Here is a 23,264-nt window from a genome sequence, read left to right on the forward strand (position 1 = left end):
GTGCTCAGTTTAGAAAAAAGAGAAAAGAAGAGGAGAAACGAGCAAAAGATACAGGTAAGCAGATGTGTCATTGGGTAATGGCAGGTCATCCTGAAATAATCAGAATTATAATCAGACGGGGTGTTCGCCCAGGGCGCCAAACAGGCTAGGACTGCCACTGATTGTTAATACACACCAAGCCAAAATACATGAGAGGAAAGCTCTCTGGTATTTACATTTAAGATGATTTCATGTCCGAGCTGACGTTTTAGTTCTTGAACATTGTATCACTGGGTAATGTAAAAGTTTCAGGCTGACAATCAGTGTGTGAAAAGACAAAATCTAAATTCAAATGAGGCTCACTGTAAGACATTTAGATTCAACAGCAATTTGTGGTTGTATTAACCAATAACTAAGATTATTAAACAATGAAGCCAATAAACAAAGTTGGATGGACATCAGTGCAATTACACACAAGGCAAACAGAAACTACTAAAATAAATAAAATAAACACACACACACCTGTATCGCAGACAGAGCTGCAGTCTCCAATAATATTGAAATTACAGCAGCTTTCAGTGACAATAGCTGACTGCGGCCACACGATGGCAGTAATGTAAAGGCTGGATGGACATAATATTTAACAGCAACATCTGCGATGAAAGGAGAGAGACGGCTTTACTTTGGTACGTTTTAATTTGTGGACGCCACTGAGGAAGAAATAAAAGAGAACAATAAAAATGTCCTGTGTGCAGAGTTGAAAAAAACAGCACTTTTAAAATGTTGTAATGTAATAGTCTTATATAAACATAAGCTGTATCACAATTTTTTAAAGCTTCCTTTTGTGTTTTTAAGACAGAAGCTCATAACTATGTTTTTGATAATGGTGACCAACGACACTAAACTACCTTTAGTTGAGCAAATTCGATGTCACATAAAACTATGCTAACATTTACACTGATTATCACTGTACTAACTGATTAGCATATCAGAAAGAAAATAGACATCTCACAGACACTGACAGTTTTCCCGTTAATATTCCCCCTGCTGTGTTTTGTCCCAGCTCTTTTAATTTAATTATCAAACTGTCCGTTTTGTTTTGTTTCTTCTGATCTGTCAGTCTCAGAAAGAATGGAGATAGCAAACACAGTCTCTCCTTTCTGAAACTACATTATTTGTGGTGTTTAATAAGAACACTATTTTCCTTTCTCTTCACCAGAGGATCATGCAGGTTCAGTTTGTCTGTTTGCTGCTGGGCCTGCTTTCTGCTGTGGAGCTCTGTGCAAGCCTGGACTTCTATCAGAAACATGTCATTGGAAACATGCTGGAATACGAATGTGCTACAGTGATGCAGACGAGACAAATCAACGGTCGAAATGGTGGATGCAAAAAAATAAACACATTTCTTCTGGACACAGGTGTTAGGGTCAGAAACACCTGTGCACGTGGTGATGGAACACATAATGTTGGCTTTAATGTTGTTGTTACCAGTTCACATCCTAATTGTAGTTATACAGGTCGACGCCATGACAACAGGATTGTTCCTATAAAGTGTAAACATGGAGTGCCAGTCCACTTAGCTAGTGTGCAAATTGGTTAAACTGTTCTGAATTGTTGCGTTTTGCTTAGTTTGAAGTTTACAGCCATCCTGGCTACAATCTCATTATTGCTTGTCATGATTTTTCTTCAGTTTGCTTTAAAAAACAATGAATAGTGAAAATGCAATAAAACATTATGTTCTGCACTCAGTTAATTTTACATCTGCTCTCCCTCTGCTGAATTGTTGAATTGATAAAATAAACTTATTAACCAGCTTTCTGCCTCAGAGAATTTCTGTCACTTAAAATTTTCATGATTTTTACAAATTGTATTTTCAAAGAGAAGCTGCCTCACATTTAGTTCAGTAACATTAAATAGTGAATGAATGAAAACAGCGTTTTCAATAATGAATGAATTTCCATGGATTTTTGAGATAAAGTCCGATGTTTCCTGTACAAATGTAACAGCAATATAAGAGTTTCACTTTAAACCTCTACACTCCTACATGTCAGGGAGAATAACTCTGGAAATGAAATATAATCTTTTGTAGAGTCACTACTTAGTGGGCAGAGGACAGTTATCACTTTGCTGAATGCTTTAAAGTCACATGTTCTTTATTTGCTGTATGTAGATTAACAGGATATTAACAGATTAACTGTTTTCATTAGAATTCATATGATAATCAAGAGTGCACTAACTGTTGCTCTTGTCACTGTTTATTCTTGCTCATTGAATCAGCTCTGTTCAGATAATATGCTGAACTCAGCTCATGTTTCTTTAAATAAGGCATCACTTGTCCAGCTATCAAACTCTGAAAGAGTTACAGTTTCACCACTGAGCACTTTGAATGGTTATTCTTTTATTTAAAAGCATTTATTTTAGCTGCATCACCAATACCACGAAAAACAGTGACTTTCAAAATCAAAATAAGAGCTTGGTGAGCTTGACACCAAGATGGGGATAAACAAACATGGGAGCACACAATGGATTGGGGAGACAAGGACAAAACACAAAGAGAGGGACATTGGAAACAGGTAAAGGAGACAAAACACAGAGACAGCACTAAGACACAGAGAGAGGGAGAGACAAGACTAAGAGGACGGTAAAGACAGAATGCAGAGATGAAGGCTATGACAGACGGGACATGACAACAAGACTGACATGCACTGGAGGCACTGAGGACAAACAATAATAATAATACTAAAAACAATTAAGAAGAAGAAAACTGACATATGTAAGAAAACTAAACTAGGAAACCTCAGTCAGCATAAGAATATGACAACAATGATTGAATAAGATTCAAAAGTCCACCAACACAAAACACTGGGACAAAGACCCAGAACCATGACACACAGACACTGACAGTGTTCTTGTTAATGCTCTGCCTCTTCTGGATCTTCACTTTTAATTTAGTCAGCTAAACTAGACTGCAGTCTTTCATTTATTGATATTATTAATAGTTTTTCTTTCAGTCCACCTGAATTGCACAAAACAACTTGTTACAAGCTTTTTTGCTGCTTCCAGTGTCTCAGATCTCATGCAAATAAGTGGCTGGCTCAGTGAATTTGAATTTAGTGCATGTTATATCTCTCTGTTCAGATATAAATATGTATTCATTATGTATGTGTAACCCCTATAGACATGGTTACTAGTATTTTTGTTTTTTACCTTGTATTATTATTTCCGACACCCCTTGAACACACTTTGATTTTCCGTAGTTCAGTGAATGCAACAAAAGCAGCTGCTGCATTAAGCTAGGCAAAACGGAGCAAGACACCCGAGAGCAATTAACAAGCTACACAGTGAGTCTTTCGATATAAAATAAGTGTTATAAAGTATTTTAACAGTCTCTAACTTAAAGTTATGTACTTTTCAGAGCCCTTTATGTGTTTTACTCTCGACCAAAACCAGGCAGAGCGTGGGTTTGTTTCTTGGGAACTCCGGTGAGTTACTAAAAGTGATAAGTTAGCAGGAAAACCTATGCTAATTTTACATGTGGTAAATACTGCAACAGTGTGAATTCTGTATTGTCTAAGAAAGCTAAAACCAGTCGGAGTACTTGAACTGTGTGTGAAATGGAGTGTCGTATTTTATTTTATTGTCTATTTGATTGGGCATCTTCACAAATGCGCAAAACTAATGCAGGATGCACTTTTCTTTTAGCCATTAATGTTGTTCAGTGTTTTTTCTGCACTTTGTCATTTCAGTTATGGGTTGATTCATGTAAATAAGTTATTTAAAACTAGTTACGTTGCAAACATTTCATGATGTGATTGTATATGCCTTAAAAAGGGGTATATAAATACAATTGATTGTAGTGCTGTAAAGCAGTACAGATTGAATTCATAGAGACAGAACAATGTTAAAACAACAGTGTACTTGATTTTGAAAACGTTATGAGATCTCATTTTATTTAGAAAAACTGTTAAGAACTATTTTGTTTATTGCTCTGTACTGTATGTGCAGACTGGTTTTTTGTGATCCTGGATCTGAAGTGGTTCTGGATATGGATGACGAGCCAGACCCTGTGAAAACTCTTGGCGAATCCAAAAGCAGTGTGGCCAGCTGTTCTGGATGCAGGAGTAGATCTACAGACTGAATTACTTCAAATCACAGGATTTCAGATAAGCAAGAGCAAAACTGCTTACTTCATACGGATCGTTTCTCTGGAAACTATTGAACTCACAATATCCTGTTCATCAGAGTCAGGTCTAAAGAGACTACTTATTTTATTTTATTTTATTTTGTTGTTATTTTCAAAAGAGCGCTCTTCTCTGTCGATCTTCGGTATAATTTTCTATGTTGTTTACATTGGTTTATTGCACCATTGTAACATTGTAATAAATCTGCCGGCTGTTCAACACTCAATTCTCTCAAATTTATTGTACTCCTCTCGAATCTAGTTGATAAGCTTAACCTTACTATACAAGTAGGTGTTACATATGTTTAATCAAGATAATGATAAAACTGGTGTTTACTGACTGAGAAGATTTACTCAAACAACATGTACACAACTTACACTTAACTGCATGAAATACATTTACAGTGTACAGAGAACTGCAGCAGGCGCTACCATAGGCTGGATCTAAGCCATCAGCAGGACTTTGCTCACACAAACACACTCCACTAAACTTTCCAACTAATATGCACATCTTCTGGATACTCAAAATAATACTGACTTATTATTTCAGCCCATTTTGGTAATGCCAAACACTGAAAACTTACCTAACGTGGAGAAGTAGTCACAAGTGTGAAAAATTGGTGTTGGCTTTTAACAAGCATGTAATGACTTTATTTAATTTAGGTAGTCTTAGATAGTCAAACTTAAGTTACTAGCATTTTGTGGATGTGTTTTCCCTGCTGCCCGACCCCATCAGTCTCATAAAGCATCATTTCTTATGCGCCCTGGCGTGACAGTGGATCATGGCACTACAGGTTACCTGAGCACATCAGACAGAAACTGTCGAAGTGTGAGGTCAGGTATAGTACGGTTGAAAACGAGTGCCCGGCCATCCAGTGGGTGGTCGACCCCTCGTGCACAGCTCAGGAGTCGCTGACAGTCCCCTCTGAGGCCTTCCCCAAACTGCAGCCTAAATTCATGCTCAAGCCATCTGCCATTATCTACTAGAAATGCTGTCAAACCTAAAATGAGGATGTGGTCTCAGCTGGTGAAATTGCAATTTAAACTGCTTTGAGGCAACTGCAGTTGTGAATTGAATTGAACAGGATGAAACTGGGATAATACCTTTACTTAAATTCATTATTAGTTCAACATTGACAAATAGTAGTTGACTAATATCAGGAGCCAAAAAGAAAAACAAAACAAAAAACTAAACTAGTATTTCAGATGCTGAAAATAAACAATTACAGTTGTTTAAATTTTCTGTCAGTGAGTTAGGTCTGATACATGTAGTCAACCTAACGAATCAATATTACATGTATAAAGTACAGAACTGACTAACATATAATGGTAAATGAACTGGTTCTTATATAAAACTTTTCTACTCTCTACAACTTGCCTCATTCACCCAATCACTTTTTTCTATGCTTTTTTTTGTAAGTGCTTTCTATTTAACATTAATACACATTCATCCTCTCAATGGATGCATCGGAGAGCAACTTGGGGTTAGTATCTTGCCCAAGGATATTTGGCATGCAGACTGGAGCAGACGGGGATTGAACCAGCAACTTTCTGATTAGTAGGCTTCCTGCTCTACCTGAGCTACAGACAACCCAATTTGTGGTGCTTTGGAAACAACACGTTCTCATCCCAACACGTAACGATGCTATGTGACAAATCATCGGTATGCGTTTGGAGGAATGAGAGCTGTTTGGAATGAATCTATACATGTAAATGTGTTTTTTGTTCTTCTGGAGAGTGTCTTTATATATTTGGTCATTTTGGGGCGATCCTTTATTTAGTAGTAAACCTAGTCGGGGATATATATCAGTTTACTTTCAGATATCAGCATTGTGATACCTGTGGATGAATGAATTATTTTTTGAAAGACTGGCTCATGTAAAATATCTGAAAGTATGACAAAGCTCTCCTGCCACACTTTATGCACACCTGAGCTTCACCATGAGGGCCTGTCTTTATTCACTTTATTCACTGAAATCCAGTTTTATAATGAATTCACAGTAATCACTGACACCTTCAGAGCATTACATTAATTAAAGACATCATCTACACCTTCTCTTCCAGACGACCGACACGTACTTCAACCACTGCAGGTTAACCAGCCACTCATCAGTAAAGCAAAAACTAAAGGTAAGTGTCCTCATGTGGAAAAGACTGAAACACAACTCCCCTATATTACTAATGTAGCAGATCCATTTAGGTAGAGTGAGAACACTAGGCTGGATGTGTTTTAATGCAGGAACATTCATCATGTCTTCAGTTCAACAAATCATTTACATTTAATATGTGAGCTGTTACACGATACAATACGATGGAAATTTTCTGTTTTTGTCAACAATAACTGCAATAGATAATTCACATGACTATAATTTTAAGAAGTATTAAATGATTCTAAGATTATTAAACATTGATGCCAAACAACATCAAGTTAGCGTCACTTTTATTAACGATCCTTCTTCATGAACACAAAGCTCCTCTGAGCAGATCCAAACAAGGCAAGAAAACTGTATGTTTCTTAGACACTGTGTCTGTTCATCTCTAGCCTCAGATTTTAAAACTGTGCTTGTCCATCACAAAGCAATAAGTCACAGATGCAACACCTAAGAAGCCTTGATATTACTGTGTCATATGAGGTCATTCAAAAACTCAAATCACTCTAATCAGACCAGCAAAGTAATTAATTAGCAATGAGAGTTTTCTGCAGAAAACGCTACTTGCATAAACTCATTGTAGTACTTTGGCAATATTTGTATAATAATATGAATATTAGTGCTAACACAGCTTCAAGTTTAAGTTTGAACCTGCTTTGCTTCAAAGAGCTGGCTAAATGATAAGGCACCTCTCTATAAATGAAGTTTAACAGGCTCCCAAACAGCTACACAAAGTGAATTTCCATATAAGACAGGAAAGAAAGAACAGGGTGTGAAATGGATGGTGCACTCTGACAAACAAATGACTGCTTTTATTAAATTACAGATCTCGCAGTCTTGTTCACGAGTGATGTAAGAAGGGAAACGGGAGTTCACAGATGGATTGGTGCTGCGGGTGCAGACGCAGACTGGAGACACTGTACAGATCTGTCGTGGTGAAGAGAGAGCTGAAAGTAAAAGCGAAGCTCTCGCTTTACCAGTCGATCTACGTCCTTACCTTCAGCCATGGTAACAAGGTTTGGGTAGTGACCTCTCTGTCAGAGGGAGGTGTGGCCTTCTCTGCTTAGGTTGCTGCCCCCACGACCCAGCCAGGGATAGAAAATGGATGGAAGAATTAAATTACAAAACTAAAGGTGCACCTTTAGTTTGAGGATTGAGGAGGGGGCTTAAGGGTACATCTTTCACCATCTTACAATGCTGTGATTGCAGCCATTCCACAACTCTCTGTGAATGGTACTCATGGCCATTGATCAGTGGTCATGAGAATTTGCAGAATCATGAGGAACGAACTGACCTCCCAGCCCATTGTTCCTTCAGTGGGCTGGTTTCAGTCATTATGCAAATGTACTGTTTCTAAGATTGGGTAAACTTGCAGTCAGCTGAGACTGAAGAAGTCACTTGGATGAGCGATGAAACGTTTCTCCCACTGAAAACGCTACGTCCAGATGAACAGAATCAACTTTTGGAGATTTACTTACCTGGATGATTGAGCATGCATCAAGACCTTTTAATCAGACTAACAAATATCTTGTACTCAATTTTAGCAGCAGTCATTGTGACACTGATGATAAAACTTGTGTAAAAGTGCAAAGCTGTAAAAAAAAAAATTATTAAAAAAGCATTTTTGTGGCTGAATGTTACTGGATAGCCATTTCATCTGTAACACATCAAAATAACATGCTATGGTTTAATAGGCTATAAGGAATACACTCACTTCCTGAGCCCTGGGCAGTGTTGTGCTAATAAGAGAAGTTTTGTGTTTCATAATTTATTGATTTTCTTTTATCCTTTCTGACCTGCGTTAATGAAGCAGCCATTAGAGCACCATGTCCGCTATAATAGTTTTGTAGTTTGATGCTTGAGTCATTGCAGACTCGTTGAAACTCCCTCACCTGTCAAAGCAGCGTCTGTGTAATTCGAGTCCAGCAGATGGCAGTGTTTCACTGTCATATGATGGCTGTCTGAAGCTTCTGCTGGATTATTCGTTTAAATTAGATCGTTTTATAGAATAGCTTGTGTTTGCCATTGTTGCTATGCAACAGTAGGGAGGAAAACCTCCCTTTTAACAGGAATATCTAGACATGAGTGATTATTGCAGTGGGGCACTATCTGTGCTATCTATAAGAAATATTAGGAACAATAAAACTAAGGATCAGGGCTCCATTTCACTCCAGTGTCCAGTGGCATTTTAAGAGAGGGAATACCGAGGCTAAATGTCTTTGTAAAAGCAAAAGTCTATTGTTAGCCTTTGCAGTGCAAAGCTATGGATCGATGTGCAGTGAAGAAAAATCGAGGTAGCCAGTCTGTCCTTTCCTAACCAATCACAGAGCTCCTTACATTGCCCTACATGGCTTTGTTGCACTGGAGAATAACTAAATATAATATAAATATAATATAAAGATGATATTGAATGTAATCTTTTGTAGAGTCACTACTTAGTGGGCAGAGGACAGTTATCACTTTGCTGGATGCTTTAAAGTCACATGTTCTTTATTTGCTGTATGCAGATTAACAGGATATTAACAGATTAACAGCTTTCATTAGACTTCATATGATAATCAACAGTGAAGTGTTTCTCTTGTCAGTGTTTATTCTTGCTCATTGAATGATCTCTGTTCAGATAATATGCTGCACTCATCTCATGTTTCTTTGAATAAGGCATCACTTGTCCAGCTGTCAAAATCTGAAAGAGTTACAGTTTCACCACTGAGCACTTTGAATGGTTATTCTTTTATTTAAAAGCACTTATTTTAGCTGCATCATCAATACAACAATAAACAGTGACTTCAACATTAGTTTATCAAAATATATTCAGGGGGAAATGTTCCTACACCCCTCATGTAAAAGTTACACCTCCAAAAGGGAGAAATAATCAGAATAAGGCTTAATCATTGTCTTGATAATAATGACCATGAAAATGAAACTAGGCCTACCTTTAGTTCAGCACACTCAGTGTTACATAAAGACATGCGAACATCCCATCATCCATTCTGGAGCCTACTTTTAAAAAAGCGAGCTGTTTATTCTGGCTGAGTAGCAAACAGAACCAACCATGAAAACCTAAACTGGGAAAACACTCGGAAACCTAGAACACTGGGAACATGGAGACACGGGGTAGGTGAACAGACACTCTGACAAAGGACAGAGGAAAACAGAGACAGTATATACACTGAGGGGTGATCAGGGAAGTGGACAAACATGGGAGCACAGACTAGGATTATCAAAATAAGACAAGTAGCAGCACGGACACCCTTTTCGGTGACAAAAAAGAGAAAATACCCAGTGAAAGGCAGTTCTCTTGGAAAAACTGCCTTATTGATGTCAAAGGTCAGAGAAAAATGTTTGATAGGAAGGCAACCGTAGCTCATACAACCATTTGTTACAACCAAAGAATGCAGAAGAGCATCTTGGTCAGCTAAGAACAGGAAACTGAAGCTACAGTTCTCAAAATTTGACATGAGAAGATTGGAAAAATGTTGCCTGGTCTGATGAGTCTTGATTTCTGCTCTGACATGCAGATGGTCGGGTCAGAATTTGGCATAAATAGCATGAAAGGATGGATCCATCCTGCCTTATGTCAGCTGTGCAGACTAGCGGTGGTGGTGTCACTGTGGGGGGTATTTTCTTGGCACATTTTGGGCCCCTTAGTATCAACCGAGTAGCAATAATACTCAGGTAAACATCACAGCTTGCCTGAGTATTATTGCTGAACATGTCCGTCTCTTTATGAGAACAGTGTACCTCTCCTCTGATGGTTGATTCCAGCAGAACAGCGTGTCGTGTCACAAATCTTAGATCATCTTAAACTGTTTTCTTGAACATGACAGTGAGTTCAGTGTACTCTGATGGCCACTGTAGTCAGCAGATCTCAGTCTAATGGAGCACCTTTGGAAGGTGATATAAGAATCATGGATGTGCTGATGGGTTCATAACTTGATGGACTTTTATCCAAACACAGAGTTACAAAGTGCTTCAGAGTTTGAATAAAAGCCACGCGTTAAAAATAACTTTACATTTTCAAATCAACCATACAGTCAGACATTTATACTAAAATACAAACATGCAAATGGTTCCAAACTATGACCTGCTTTGGTCATCAGCCAATCACCTTGAAGTTAATTTAACTCCCAACATTCACAGTTTGGTTTGTATTCTTTCATTTAAGTCAACCTTAAGACAACCAGTTGTGGCGTTCAACCTGCATACTATTATTAAGAAGATATGAGCTGTATGAAGTAAACAGAGATAAACATGCCAATTAAAACTACAAAGCAAAACAAACTCATAATTAACTTTAATTAACCAGTTTTACCCAACAAACAACAACTGGAGCACAGCCAAAACATCTGGTTGGAGCTGTTAGATCTTTGACTCAAGGAGTGCCAGAGCACAGACATGCTGTGTATTCAGATGCTTCAATTCTGGCTAAACATTATTGATGAATCGTTAGTTTGAAAGGGCGAGTCTCTCCTGGAAGCCACTCATTGTGTTGCCACGTGAATGTGTGTGTGTGTCACAAACCTTAGTACAGGAGGGATTTCCAAACCTGTTTATCCATCTGCTAGTAAATGCTATACTGGCACAGGACCCAGATGAGAAGCTGAATCATCGCTCTCACTGGGAGAAAGACCTGGTGAATCTATGAAAACACAGCGCTAGATTTAATTATTATTTCATTTTCTTTATTCTTTTTAATATTGCACAGAGCTACATTCATGCTACACGTGCCTCTGTGTTTTGGCCCTGAGGTGGAGTCGGAGCTGTGCCATATGGGGATTAGCCATGTACAGAGGGAGCGTATCACACTGTCTCCCACACAAACTACAGATAACACACCCTTGTCTTTGAAATCACCTGGCATGGCGGGGGTCTGCCTTCTCATTCAGCACTCAGAGGCTGGTTAGCAATGGGTCTGCCTGGAGGAGCCTAGTCTGTGTCTTTTTTCTCCCATTATTGCTCTTTGTCTACACGGACGGGGCGCTGAGTGACTTCTAAGGAGAAGCTGCATGAGTTGGCATCACGCCTGCTGTGCCCTAATCTGCTTGGGGCACTGTTACACATGCACACACACACACACGCACAGAGCAGAGGTAAGTCTTAATCAGTAACACAGATGACCAGAAGGCAGGGGTGGAGGTCCATCAGTGACCATCTTCATCCGCCCACATTACCACAGCTGGAGTCTGCACATTGTGATGGCCAAACCCGTGGCCACACTCTAAAGTCAGTAACTCTTGTATTTTCATTTCTTCATTTGAACACAGTAACACACTTTAGTTTTCAATAACTTTATTGATTGGTGTGGATACATTTGTTCTATTTGTAAGCGCGCACATTTACTTTACTTATGTATTCATGCCACTTCATTACTTTGATTTTTGACTAACCTTTGTCTTTTTACTTCTTACCTGCCATCATCCCCGGGAGTTGCTGGACAAAAGATGGTAGCCAGGGTTTGAAAGCACTAAATGCAAAGAGGGATAATTGGACCACACCACCACTCCCTGCTGAAGGGGAGAATGTGTGTTTTCTTCAATTTAAAAACAAAGTATTTGCATTTAATTAAATATTTGAGTTTAATGGTTTAATGGTTTTGATTTTCTTCTTTAGTGTTTAGTTTATTAACAAACTAGACTGTACTGCATTGTTTTGTGATTTATGATTGTGTTTGTTTGTTACCCCTCATGTGTCACAACGGTCTGATCAGCCATTACATGTACCCCTGTGTGTCATTTCATGTTTAGGTCAGTTATGTTTGTTTGTGGCAGTCATTTGGTTTGCTGGCCACTTGGCTGTAGCTCAGGTGGCAGAGCAGGTCAGCCACTAATCAGAAGGTCGGTGGTTCGATCCCAGGCTGCCTCCTGGGCAAGATACTAACCCCATGTTTGCCTACTGGTGGTGGTCAGAGGGCCCGGTGGCACCAGTGTCCGGCAGCCTCGCCTCTGTCAGTGCGCCCCAGGGCAGCTGTGGCTACAATGTAGCTTGCCATTGCCAGTGTGTGTGAATGGGTGAATGACTGAATGTAGTGTACTTTGGGGTCCTTAGGGACTGAGTAAAGCGCTATACAAATGCAGGCCATTTGTTAAGTTTGCAGTCTTGGCCTGAGTTCAGTTTTGTTTCTTTGACCTCTTTTATGAGCTCAACATTTATTACTTTTGTAAATCTAATTTTTGGGGGTTAAATAAATGAAAACCATATTTTTCTAATAATTCGTGGGACTCCTCCTGTTTTTCAACTCGGTCCATTACACACATGCAGGGTTAACCTTGAACAGGAAACCTTGCAGTGTACAACGTTTAGAAAAGTGCGTGTTTCTCTTTTGTTCTGTGGTTTTGGTATTTTGGCTACATATTTAGTTTTTTGTATATATTTTTATAAATCTTTATGTTTATTTACTTTTTTAATTTTTTTAATATATTTTATATATATGTTACATTTACATTTTTGTGCAGTTTTTTGCATCTGTTTTTGTATTTTGGTATCTTTGCCTGTCTCATAAATTCAGAGCTACATCCTTTCTATAGACAAAGAGCTTACCTTGGAGCCTTCAGCTTCTTCTTTAGTACTTTCATAGGTGGATGTAGGAAGTAACAATAATATGTGATGATAATCTGTGGTACATTTAAGTAATCTTATAATAATAGTAATAATGGATCTGTTCTTGTCAGGAAAATGCTTGTGCAGAGGTTTCATTGTGCTTGTCATTATCCTTATTACCACCACAGCTCTGCCTCACAGTGACTGTTTAGTTGCAGTTTCGAGGGTCATTTGTGTATGATCATAAAGACTTTCCTCGCAGTGAGCTGTGATCTCAACTACTGAGCTGATGCATGCTATATTACAGCTGGATACTTTTTTTTCTCTTTCGTAGTGTTTTCATTGAACAGACTCATTCATTATTAATTGTTTTACAGATTTTGTCTTTTATGAACGTCAACAAAAACACTGCTTAATCCCATTATCCAACAGATAACCACCCATTTCTCAATGCAGTGATACGCTTGAATTAAACTATTAAAATAACTAAACAATTAAAAACACTGTAATTAGTAATTTTAGCAATATGATAGATGCCTTTTGTTATATTTTTTTTAACATCGGCATGCTAAAGGACTTGTTTAGAAGAGACTGCTAATTTATATGCTAAAATGTGTTTTTTTCTTCTTGGCCAAGATGGTGAAAACACTTTATTATCCTCTAACAGATTTTCTAAATGCTTGGTGATCGTAGTACCCAAAATGAGCTGCATCAGGTCCTGCATCAGGAGATACACTAGCTGACTGTTTCCTCTCAGCTGTAAAAGGCTGATGATTTACAAAACAGACACCACGTCGTTTAAATAGATGAGGCTTAAAATAAGAAATACTTTACTCTCTGAACATTGTTCCTTGTTTCTATTCATCCATTTAGTTTTCGCTGGTCTTAATCAAGATCTTAAGAAGAGATATTGTTAGAACCTAGAAAGAGGAGGAGCAATTCAGACTTTAAGTTTGGAATACGCATTACTGGACAGAAGAAAGTGGCACACAGATGCTGAAACGTTACATAGTGTGTGTGTGTGTGTGTGTGTGTGTGTGTGTGTGTGTGTGTGTGTGTGTGTGTGTGTGTGTGTGAGAGTGAGAGAGAGAAAGCGAGAGAGAGTAAGAGAGAGCTTGAGAGAAGCTGAGCTTTATTCAAAGTGATTTGAAACAAACTGCAGCAATAAGGGCAAACTAGTGCACAGCTATGTTTACGTGAGCGTTATTTTGTATGCATTTGTACAGTTCGATAACTGTGAGAATACATTGATAGCATTTAACTCTAGTAACAGGCATTTGTACCAGTAAGCATGAAAAAGTAGGGAAAAGAACTAGTATGTAAGCACTGACTGGTACTGTAAAGTATATGTGTATATAGGGCAATCGTGCCTCAAGAGTTCGCAGTTCGGCCTGTAATTGGAAGGTTGCCGGTTTGAGCCCCGGCTCCGACAGTCTCGGTCGTTGTGTCCTTGGGCAAGACACTTCACCCGTTGCCTACTGGTGGTGGTCAGAGGGCCCGCTGGCGCCAGTGTGCGACAGCCTCGCCTCTGTCAGTGCGCCTCAGGGCAGCTGGGCGCACTGACAGCCATCACCAGTGTGTGAATGGGTGGATGACTGAATGTAGTGTAAAGCGCTTTGGGGTCCTTGGGGACTAAGTAAAGTGCTATACAAATACAGGCCATTTACCGTGTGTGTGTTTATGTTCGAGTGTATGAATAAATGAGTCAGTTTTAAACAGTTGCAATTTAAACAGTAGAAAAGTGGCACTATATTTATATAGTTATAAAGAATTTCAAACAACAATTATTTAATGCTCAAAGCAGGTTTATTTAATATCCAGTATGTTTCCAATTAGTTCGAATTCACCTTGAATTCAATTCAATTCAATTTTATTGATATAGCAGCAAATCATACCACCAGTCACTTCAAGGCTGTATGTATTATTGTAAGGTAGACCCTACAATAATACATACAGAGAACCCAACAATCATGTGACCCCCTATGAGCAAGCACTTTGGCGACAGTGGGAAGGAAAACTCCCTTTTACAGGAAGAAACCTCCAGCAGAACCAGGCTCAGGGGAGGCGGCTATCTGCTGCGACCGGTTGGGGTGAGAGAAGGAAGACATTTGTTGTAGGTCTGATTGAAGGACTGATGTGATGGTAAGTTGTCTGCTGCTCTGCTTTGAATATTGAGAGATTAGTTGATGGATTCAAGCCAAATTGTGGCCAAGTTTAAGACCATATTCATTGGTTGTTTTTGTTGATGTTATTGTTTTGCGCTTTTTTCCACAAGAATTTCTAGCTCCCTAGAATTTTGGCCACCCAAACAATCGGACGATTGCTGAGAAAGCACAAGGTTTTCTCCCCTGTGCTATTCATATCGGTGCCTGGGGTTCTCCTTGAGAGGTCAGGGTTGAAAAAGGATGCTTCAGAACCTCCGAGGGTGTTATGCGCTGATTTGCACGCAAGGCCAACATTTCTTTGATTAGCCTTACAAATAATGGTTGGCCATTTTCAGGTCCTCGCCTAACCTTCAGTAGTCGTTCGAGGTGATCGAGACACTTAAGTTTTATATATCGAGTTTCTTTGGATTGATAACCTGTCTCGTATTGAAATTGTTCTTGGGTCTTAAATGTCCAGCGCTGTTCGTTGAAGTTATCCTCGATGAAATACCAATCAGTGTACAAGCCAGACTCTAGAAGATGATCTGGTGGCTGACCCTGAGTTTCAATTATGAACTTCAGAACATCATAATAGTCTTCCCCAGGATAAAGAGGCAGGCCTGTAGCAAGCTCCACAGCTACCAGCCCCAGAGACCACATGTCAATTGCTTCATGATATGGAAGGCCAAGCATAACCTCAGGTGCACAATAACCAACCGTCCCCACACGGTAACCAGGAATCAGTGCAGAAGCAGGAAATGCGAGGCCAAAGTCTATAAGTTTGACTTTGATAGGGGACTCATGGCGGTTCACAACCATGATGTTTCCAGGTTTGAGGTCAGCATGCACTATTCCCACAGAACCCAGGTGGAACAGAGCATTTGCGAGCTGATGCAAAATTGGCCTGAGTTCTCTTATTGGGAGACCTTGGTTATTCCGGTCCCTTATGTAGTCCCACAGGCTTTGGTCGAGGAGTTCAAAATTTAAGCAAATGCGCTCTCCATCGAGGAAATAGCCCGTTCCATTCGACAATGTTGCACCTGTCTGGATCCAAGCGTCGTAGCTGCTCCAGGACTAAAATTTCCAGTTTTGCCTGTAGCAGAATTCCAGGGTCGCTCTTGTTGACTTTAATAGCCACAGTTTGGTTGTTTTTGTATCGCGACATCTGGTTACCAAACCAAAGCCTCCTTCTCCAAGGAAAGCCTCTACCACGTGGTGATCTCCCAAAATGGTCCCTTCTGTTATTTCAAGATCATCTTCAGAGGAAGATGGGTTGGCTGAGGTGTTGACCTGTCCTTTTTGAGGAAATTCAACTGAATTTTGGAAACTGCAGTTGAATTTTGTGATCCATGACTTTTCCAGCTTGAAGGCTGCTGAGAGAGCACAAGGTTTTCTCCCCTGTGCTATTCATGTCAGTGCAGGGGCTTTTCCTGAGAGGCCAGGGTCGAAAAGGATGCTTCAGAAGCTCGAAGGTGTTATGCGCTGATTTGCATCCAAGGCCAACATCTGTTTGATTAGCCTTACAAATAATGGTTGGCCATTTTCAGGTCCTCGCCTAACCTTCAGTAGTTGTTCGAGGTCATCGAGACGCTTAAGTTTTATATATCGAGTTTCCTTGGATTGATAATCTGTCTCGTATTGAAATTGTTCTTGGGTCTTAAATGTCCAGCCCTGTTCGTTGTAGTTATCCTCGATGAAATAGCAGTCAGTGTACAAGCCAGACTCTAGAAGATGATCTGGTAGCTGACCCTGGGTTTCAATTATGAATTTCAAAACATCATAATCGTCTTCCCCAGGATAGAGAGGCACCCTGTAGCAAGCTCCACAGCTACCAGCCCCAGAGCCCACATGTCAATTGCTTCATGATATGGAATGCCAAGCATAACCTCAGGTGCACAATAACCAACCGTCCCCACACGGTCACCAGGAATCAGTGCAGAAGCAGGACATGCGAGGCCAAAGTCTATAAGTTTGACTTTGATGGGAGACTCATGGCGGTTCACAACCATGATGTTTCCAGGTTTGAGGTCAGCATGCACTATTCCCACAGAACCCAGGTGGAACAGAGCATTTGCGAGCTGATGCAAAATTGGCCTGAGTTCTCTTATTGGGAGACCTTGGTTATTCCGGTCCCTTATGTAGTCCCACAGGCTTTGGTCGAGGAGTTCAAAATTTAAGCAAATGCGCTCTCCATCGAGGAAATAGCCGTTCCATTCGACAATGTTGCACCTGTCTGGATCCAAGCGTCGTAGCTGCTCCAGGATGAAAATTTCCAGTTTTGCCTGTTGCAGAATTTCAGGGTCGCTCTTGTTGACTTTAATAGCCACAGTTTGGTTGTTTTTTGTATCACGACATCTGGTTACCAATCCAAAGCCTCCTTCTCCAAGGAAAGCCTCCACCACGTGGTGATCTCCCAAAATGGTCCCTTCCGTTATTTCAAGATCATCTTCAGAGGAAGATAAGTTGGCTGAGGTGTTGACCTGTCCTTTTTGAGGAAATTCAACTGAATTTTGGAAACTGCAGTTGAATTTTTGCGATTCATGACTGTTCCAGCTTGAAGGCTGCTGAGAGAGCACAAGGTTTTCTCCCCCTGTGCTATTTATGTCAAGGCAGGGGGCTCTCTTTGAGAGGCCAGTGTCGAAAAAGGGATGCTTCAGAACCTCCGATGGTGTTATGCGCTGATTTGCATCCAAGGCCAACATCTGTTTGATTAGCCTTACAAATAATGGTTGGCCATTTTCAGGTCCTCGCCTAACCTCCAGTAGTTGTTCGAGGTCATCTAGACACTTAAGTTTTATCGATCGAGTTTCTTTGGATTGATACTCTGTCTCGTCTTGAAATTGTTCTTGGGTCTTAAATGTCCAGCGCTGTTCATTGTACTTATCCTCGATGAAATAGCAGTCAGTGTACAAGCCAGACTCTAGAAGATGATCTGGTAGCTGACCCTGGGTTTCAATTATGAATTTCAAAACATCATAATCGTCTTCCCCAGGATAGAGAGGCACCCCTGTAGCAAGCTCCACAGCTACCAGCCCCAGAGACCACATGTCAATTGCTTCATTATATGGTGTGCCAAGCATAATCTCAGGTGCACAATAACCAATTGTCCCCACAGCACCACCAGCAATCACTGCAGAAGTGTTACATGCGATGCCAAAGTCTATAAGTTTGACTTTGATGGGAGACTCATGGCGGTTCACAACCATTATGTTGACAGGTTTGAGGTCAGCATGCACTATTCCCACAGAACCCAGGTGGAACAGAGCATTTGCGAGCTGATGCAAAATTGGCCTGAGTTCTCTTATTGGGAGACCCTGGTTATTCCGGTCCCCTATGTAGTCTGACAGGCTTTGGTCCAGGAGTTCAAAATTTAAGCAAATGCGCTCTCCATCGAGGAAATAGCCGTTCCATTCGACAATGTTGCACCTGTCTGGATCCAAGCGTTGCAGTTGCTCCAGGATGAAAATTTCCTGTTTTGCCTGTTGCAGAATTTCAGGGTCGCTCTTGTTGACTTTAATAGCCACAGTTTGGTTGTTTTTTGTATTGCGACATTTGGTTACGACACCAAAGCTTCCTTCTCCAAGGAAAGCCTCCACCACGTGGTGATCTCCCAAAATGGTCCCTTTAGATATTTCAAGCTCATCTGAGCTGAAGGATGGGTTGGCTGACATGGTGTAATGTGTCTGTTTGCGCTGTGAATTGGTGAGAAAGAAAACTGAACTTGTTTTGGTTTCTCCCGTAAAATGCTCTCAAAACTTCTCCAGGGTTTTAGTTGCTGCAGGTCAATGTCCGTTAAGCATAAAGTATAATAGGTGAGCGCTCCTATTTAAGGGTTTTGGGATCAAAGCAAAGTTACCGCGTCAGGAAGGATCAAAGCAAAATTACCACGTCACAAGGGATCGAAGCGATTCTAACATGTGTGCGCATGCACACACGTGTTTGTTTGTGTAATATTGTTCACACTAAATTTGACCCTAATCAATTTAATATCAGTCAATCAAAGAAAATGTTAGTTTTGGAGAGTTTTAAAATGACGAAACTGACAGTTAAAACATTTTTTGTTCGCGTATTTGTATTTATTTTTTCGGGGGTTTTTTTTTTGCATACCATGTCAAGCTTTTCTGTAGTCATGTCGTAGATTTCGGAGCAAACAAGAAATTGATTAAAATGTTCTATTTTATTTTAACAATCATCAGCTTCATATCCAGGTTTGGTATGGGTGCTTGAAATCCTTGAAAAATCTTGGATTTTAATATTGTAGTGCGTGGATTTCGGATTTGGTGCTTAAAACTTCTTGAAACTGTAACCGTATTTCATTCACCACAAATAACTATCTGATTGAATAGTTTTCTTATCAGATAGAGAAATAAAATGAGTCGCAAAGTCTAAAAGCAACATTTCTCTGCCTGGGCTGCCTCGTACCTCTGCACGTCAGTCTGTTTCAATGTGTGACCCCCCTCCCCGAGCAGTCGTGAGTGAGTGCACTAACGTGCCCGGAGGTTGCCGTTTTAATGGGTGTTTGCTGGAAAACGAAAAATACAAGAAGGAGTCTTCAAGAAGGATTTGTACGTTTTCACAACGGGGGAGTTTGCGTAAGTCCTAGTAAATAATCTTCTCGAGTGTGTACGTTACACACGTTATTTCTTAAAATTGGTATTATTATTTTGCTAGCTAGCAAACTCGCGGGATAAATGATTGAAATGCACTCAGTGCGATACAATACGGTGCCGCTATTATAACAGTTAGTTATTGCGGGGTAACTTGTAGAATATGCTGTGAATTTAACTAAGATTACACAGCAGTAGCAGTAATACGAGTTACTTCCCTCAAGTGAAAGCTTTAAACGTTAGCCCGATGCTTAACTAGCGAACTTAAGGCTTTCTGATTGAAGGCTAAAAGCGGCGTTGTCACCAAGTAAATAGGATATTGATTATATTTTGTGTATTGCTGCAGCTTCTTCAAGTATTAACCTGGTGTCTTTGGGAACACCTTAGGGGAAATAACGGTAATATGACTGAACCATATGGGAACAAAGAAAAGCCACTTTTTGTGCTACCGAAGTTTCCTCGCTTTCATTCAAAATCTGTTTATCATTAAACAACTTAAACATAATGGCTTCAAGCTCACATTGAGGCCTGTGGGGCACGATCAGCCCCTGAGACAGTAGTAGACAAATGACTATTTCATACTTTAAGGCTGCCTGTTTATTTAAGGGAGATGAACAGTACATTATAACTGTACATAATAATATCACAGATGATAGATTAAATAAATAGAAAGACGCTTGTGCATTTTTAAAGTCTAAAGTGTTGAATTGAACTGAGTATGTCATCTGTTCAAAGCCTCTCCCACTCAGTGCTGTTCTCTATGCCTGTCTTACTGTACATGATGTTATTAGCACAAACACTTTAAAGGTGATAATTTAAGACTACAACAATAACACAGACTGCAATGTAGTTAAGCATCTTACAGTTAGTTTTGAATGAATGAACTTAAAAAACAACATAAGCAAAGATGCGTCTCCTATTTTTTGTGTCACATAAGAAAGAAGCATCAATATTTGATGTGAAGACTTATTAATTTGGCCTTTCACATGGTCTTACTGAGGTGATGCGAAGTGAAATATGCATCTTTTTTATGGTAATGTGCTGGAAAAGTTTGAAAATGGACATTGAACGTGCTTACAAAGCGCTTGAATTTGACCCTGAAAGGTGTATGAACCCAGAAAAAGTCACACTTGGAGTAAAACCTCTCATAGCAAGTTAATCATATTAAATTGATTGGATGCTTTCAGCACACAAAATTTAGCCACACAGTCAGGACAGCATCTGATTTACCTTCATCGGTAAACATGTTTATGCAGTACGTAGTAACAGTGTGGCTGAGTCCTCTGGTTCAAATCAGTTCCAGTACATTTGGAGATGTAAGTCTTAACCTTTCACATGCATCAGGAAGGAAAATACAACCAACATTTAAATGTCTTAATTAGATTTATTTGAAGTGTCTTAATGAGCTGCTGAATGTGAAAGTTAGCAACTGTTGATTTTACTGGCCAACAGTTACTCAGTGTTAGCTCATTACTCTTTACTCTGAGTTGTTGGAAGAAATCGTGTCTGTTGTTGGTTAATCTGATTCCTGAGCGCTTGTTTGTGCTCAGCCAAAGACGTTCTTTTGTTTTGTTTTGTTTTGTTTTTTTAAATGATGAAGCAGCTCTGCTCTCTATGGTATTTATTTGTTGGAGGGAATGTGTTTTGATCATCCTCATGCTCATTTCCAACATGATATTCTTATTCTTGGACTCTACTAGAGTAGCTTTGCACGATTCACAGTTTAAAAAATGCTTCTTTATCTTACACCAAGCCCTCTTTTTCTCCTCTGCCTGAAAAACCGGGTTTTGGCCTTTTGCCTTTAAGCTAACTTTACTCTTATTGGTTGATATTAAAAGACTTGCTATTAATGATCAAGGCTTTTTAATATCATGGATTGGGTGTTCTTTTATTCATGCTTTTTCTGGGGTCTATGATGGATATTTTGGAATTACAATTGCATAAATTAAGATCTGATTAAAAATATTAGTCTCACACGTTGCATTAATTTAATTCAAAAGTGAGTCACATGGGTGTTGAGTAGAAATACAGCAGAATAGTGAAATTAATCTTGTATTTATCGTCTAATCTTGATCACATGTTCAGCGCTCATAAAAAATATATTTGGAAAACATTATTGTTTAGTTTATTTATTACAGAGGAAAAAACATGACACTCTTCCTCACCACTTCCATTCAACCATGTCCCTCAGGACTGATTTTAAGCTGCGTACAGAAGGATTCAATCAGTCTGCAGAACACAAACATGCATCTGCTTCAGTGGCAATGAATGAAAACATCTGGCTGTGTTATTATGCATACTGAAATAGGAAAATAAAATAAGATGAATGAGTTCAGCGCTCTGAGCTGGATGTCTTTCTGAAATACAACTCTCCTGCCTCTGGTCTTCATGTGAAATGTCTTTACTTGCTCAAATTTAATCTCGTAAAAGTCGATCATAAAACTTATGAAAGTGTGTCTAACTTTCTGGGATCTAACTCGTTTTAGATATTTGTTTCTATGTGCTGCGTGTGTTATTTGTTATTCAGATGTGAAGTTTAAAAAGGTTTAGCTGAGTCTTCATTTAATAAATGTTATTTCTGGGGTTTTGTTTTGCTTGCTAATCGTCGATACTGTGACGGTGTGTCAGTGTACAGATCCTCCAGGGAAAATGTTTTTGTTTTTCACATTTTGACTGTTGTGATTCATTATTTCCACCTTTCAATCTTTCACGTTTCATTATCCAACACACGCATTATTCTCTCCCACTGCGCTCCTACTTTTTAATTCTTTGAAAAAACATTTAATCTGCACAGTACTGCCAAAGTGCAGCGATACATTGTGAAGTGCACAGAAAGAGTCTGGATTTCCATTTCTCATACAGTACCGAGCAAAGTCTTGAACCACCCCTTTTTTTCATGTTTTGCCAGGTCAGTCTGTGTTAACAGTGTTATTAACTGCATTCTTTAACTAAAGAAGTGAGAACAAATGATGTGGGGTTTTGTTTTTTTTTGCAATAGGCTGCAAGTAAATGTGTAAAGATACAATTTGAAATTGGTTCTTTGTTAAGTTTTCTGGTCCTTTCCGTGACTTAGGTGTCTGTTTATGTTTGAATGCTTCATAGATTAGTGTGAAGGGTCTTAACAGACAAAAACTGGTCAAATACGACCCCTGGATTAAAAATCAGAGACACTTTAAAAAGCCTGGAGAGCTATTCCTTAATACCACTTTAAAGATTATAGGAAGTCCGGATCCCTGGAAGCAAATAAAGAAATGAGGATGGCTCAAGACTTTTGCACAGTGCTGTACATGTCATGTTCCCTGTTTTATAGCTCAGCTCAAACTGACGCGTTCTCACTAACTGCTTCTCATTTTCTCCACAGTAAACTTTGACCACTTCCAGATACTGCGGGCCATCGGGAAAGGGAGCTTTGGAAAGGTAATGTGGCCTCCATTTTTCATGCAACTTGTATATTCTTTGCCCTTAATTACCCACCACAGTCGTCATCTCTAATCAGTGCAAGCTAAGCTAAATGTGCTGGGATTACACTTTAGTTCTCCTATGCTGCTTAACAGAGCCGTCCTTTTTTTTTTTTTTTTATTTAAGCTGCATTTATATCTGTTATTGTGTAATTATTTCTATAAAGTCAGTTAGAGGAGAGCCAATTTATATTTCATCTCACTCAGTC

The 23,264-nt window shown here is 39.4% G+C and overlaps 2 protein-coding genes and 1 long non-coding RNA gene across 9 annotated transcripts in view; 2 read left to right on the forward strand and 1 right to left on the reverse strand.

Annotated features, from left to right (window-relative positions):
* The first annotated feature begins 3,191 nt into the window (after positions 1-3,191).
* Positions 3,192-4,151, forward strand: LOC120436122. Its single transcript, XR_005610157.1, has 3 exons — positions 3,192-3,320; positions 3,395-3,461; positions 3,985-4,151. It is a non-coding gene; the product is annotated as an uncharacterized LOC120436122 (long non-coding RNA).
* A 12,608-nt stretch (positions 4,152-16,759) lies between these two features.
* LOC120436198 (homeodomain-interacting protein kinase 2-like) lies at positions 16,760-18,661 on the reverse strand. The gene has a single exon (XM_039606700.1). It carries the CDS (start codon positions 18,659-18,661, stop codon positions 16,760-16,762), a length of 1,902 nt encoding a protein of 633 aa, XP_039462634.1.
* A 648-nt stretch (positions 18,662-19,309) lies between these two features.
* Positions 19,310-23,264, forward strand: part of LOC120436074 (ribonuclease-like 3) — a 169,999-nt gene continuing 166,044 nt past the window's right edge. For 2 of the 7 annotated variants that reach the window (XM_039606415.1, XM_039606414.1), the window contains exons 1-2: positions 19,310-19,582; positions 22,959-23,014. In XM_039606415.1, coding sequence (XP_039462349.1) covers positions 19,435-19,582; positions 22,959-23,014 — 204 coding nt within the window. In that variant the 5' untranslated portion in view covers positions 19,310-19,434. The remainder of the gene's footprint in view (positions 19,583-22,958; positions 23,015-23,264) is intronic. The other 5 variants (XR_005610105.1, XR_005610107.1, XR_005610106.1 and 2 more) reach the window with 5 other exon arrangements.

The sequence above is a fragment of the Oreochromis aureus genome, linkage group 23 (assembly GCF_013358895.1).
Source record: "Oreochromis aureus strain Israel breed Guangdong linkage group 23, ZZ_aureus, whole genome shotgun sequence".
In the NCBI taxonomy this organism is placed as follows: domain Eukaryota; kingdom Metazoa; phylum Chordata; class Actinopteri; order Cichliformes; family Cichlidae; genus Oreochromis; species Oreochromis aureus.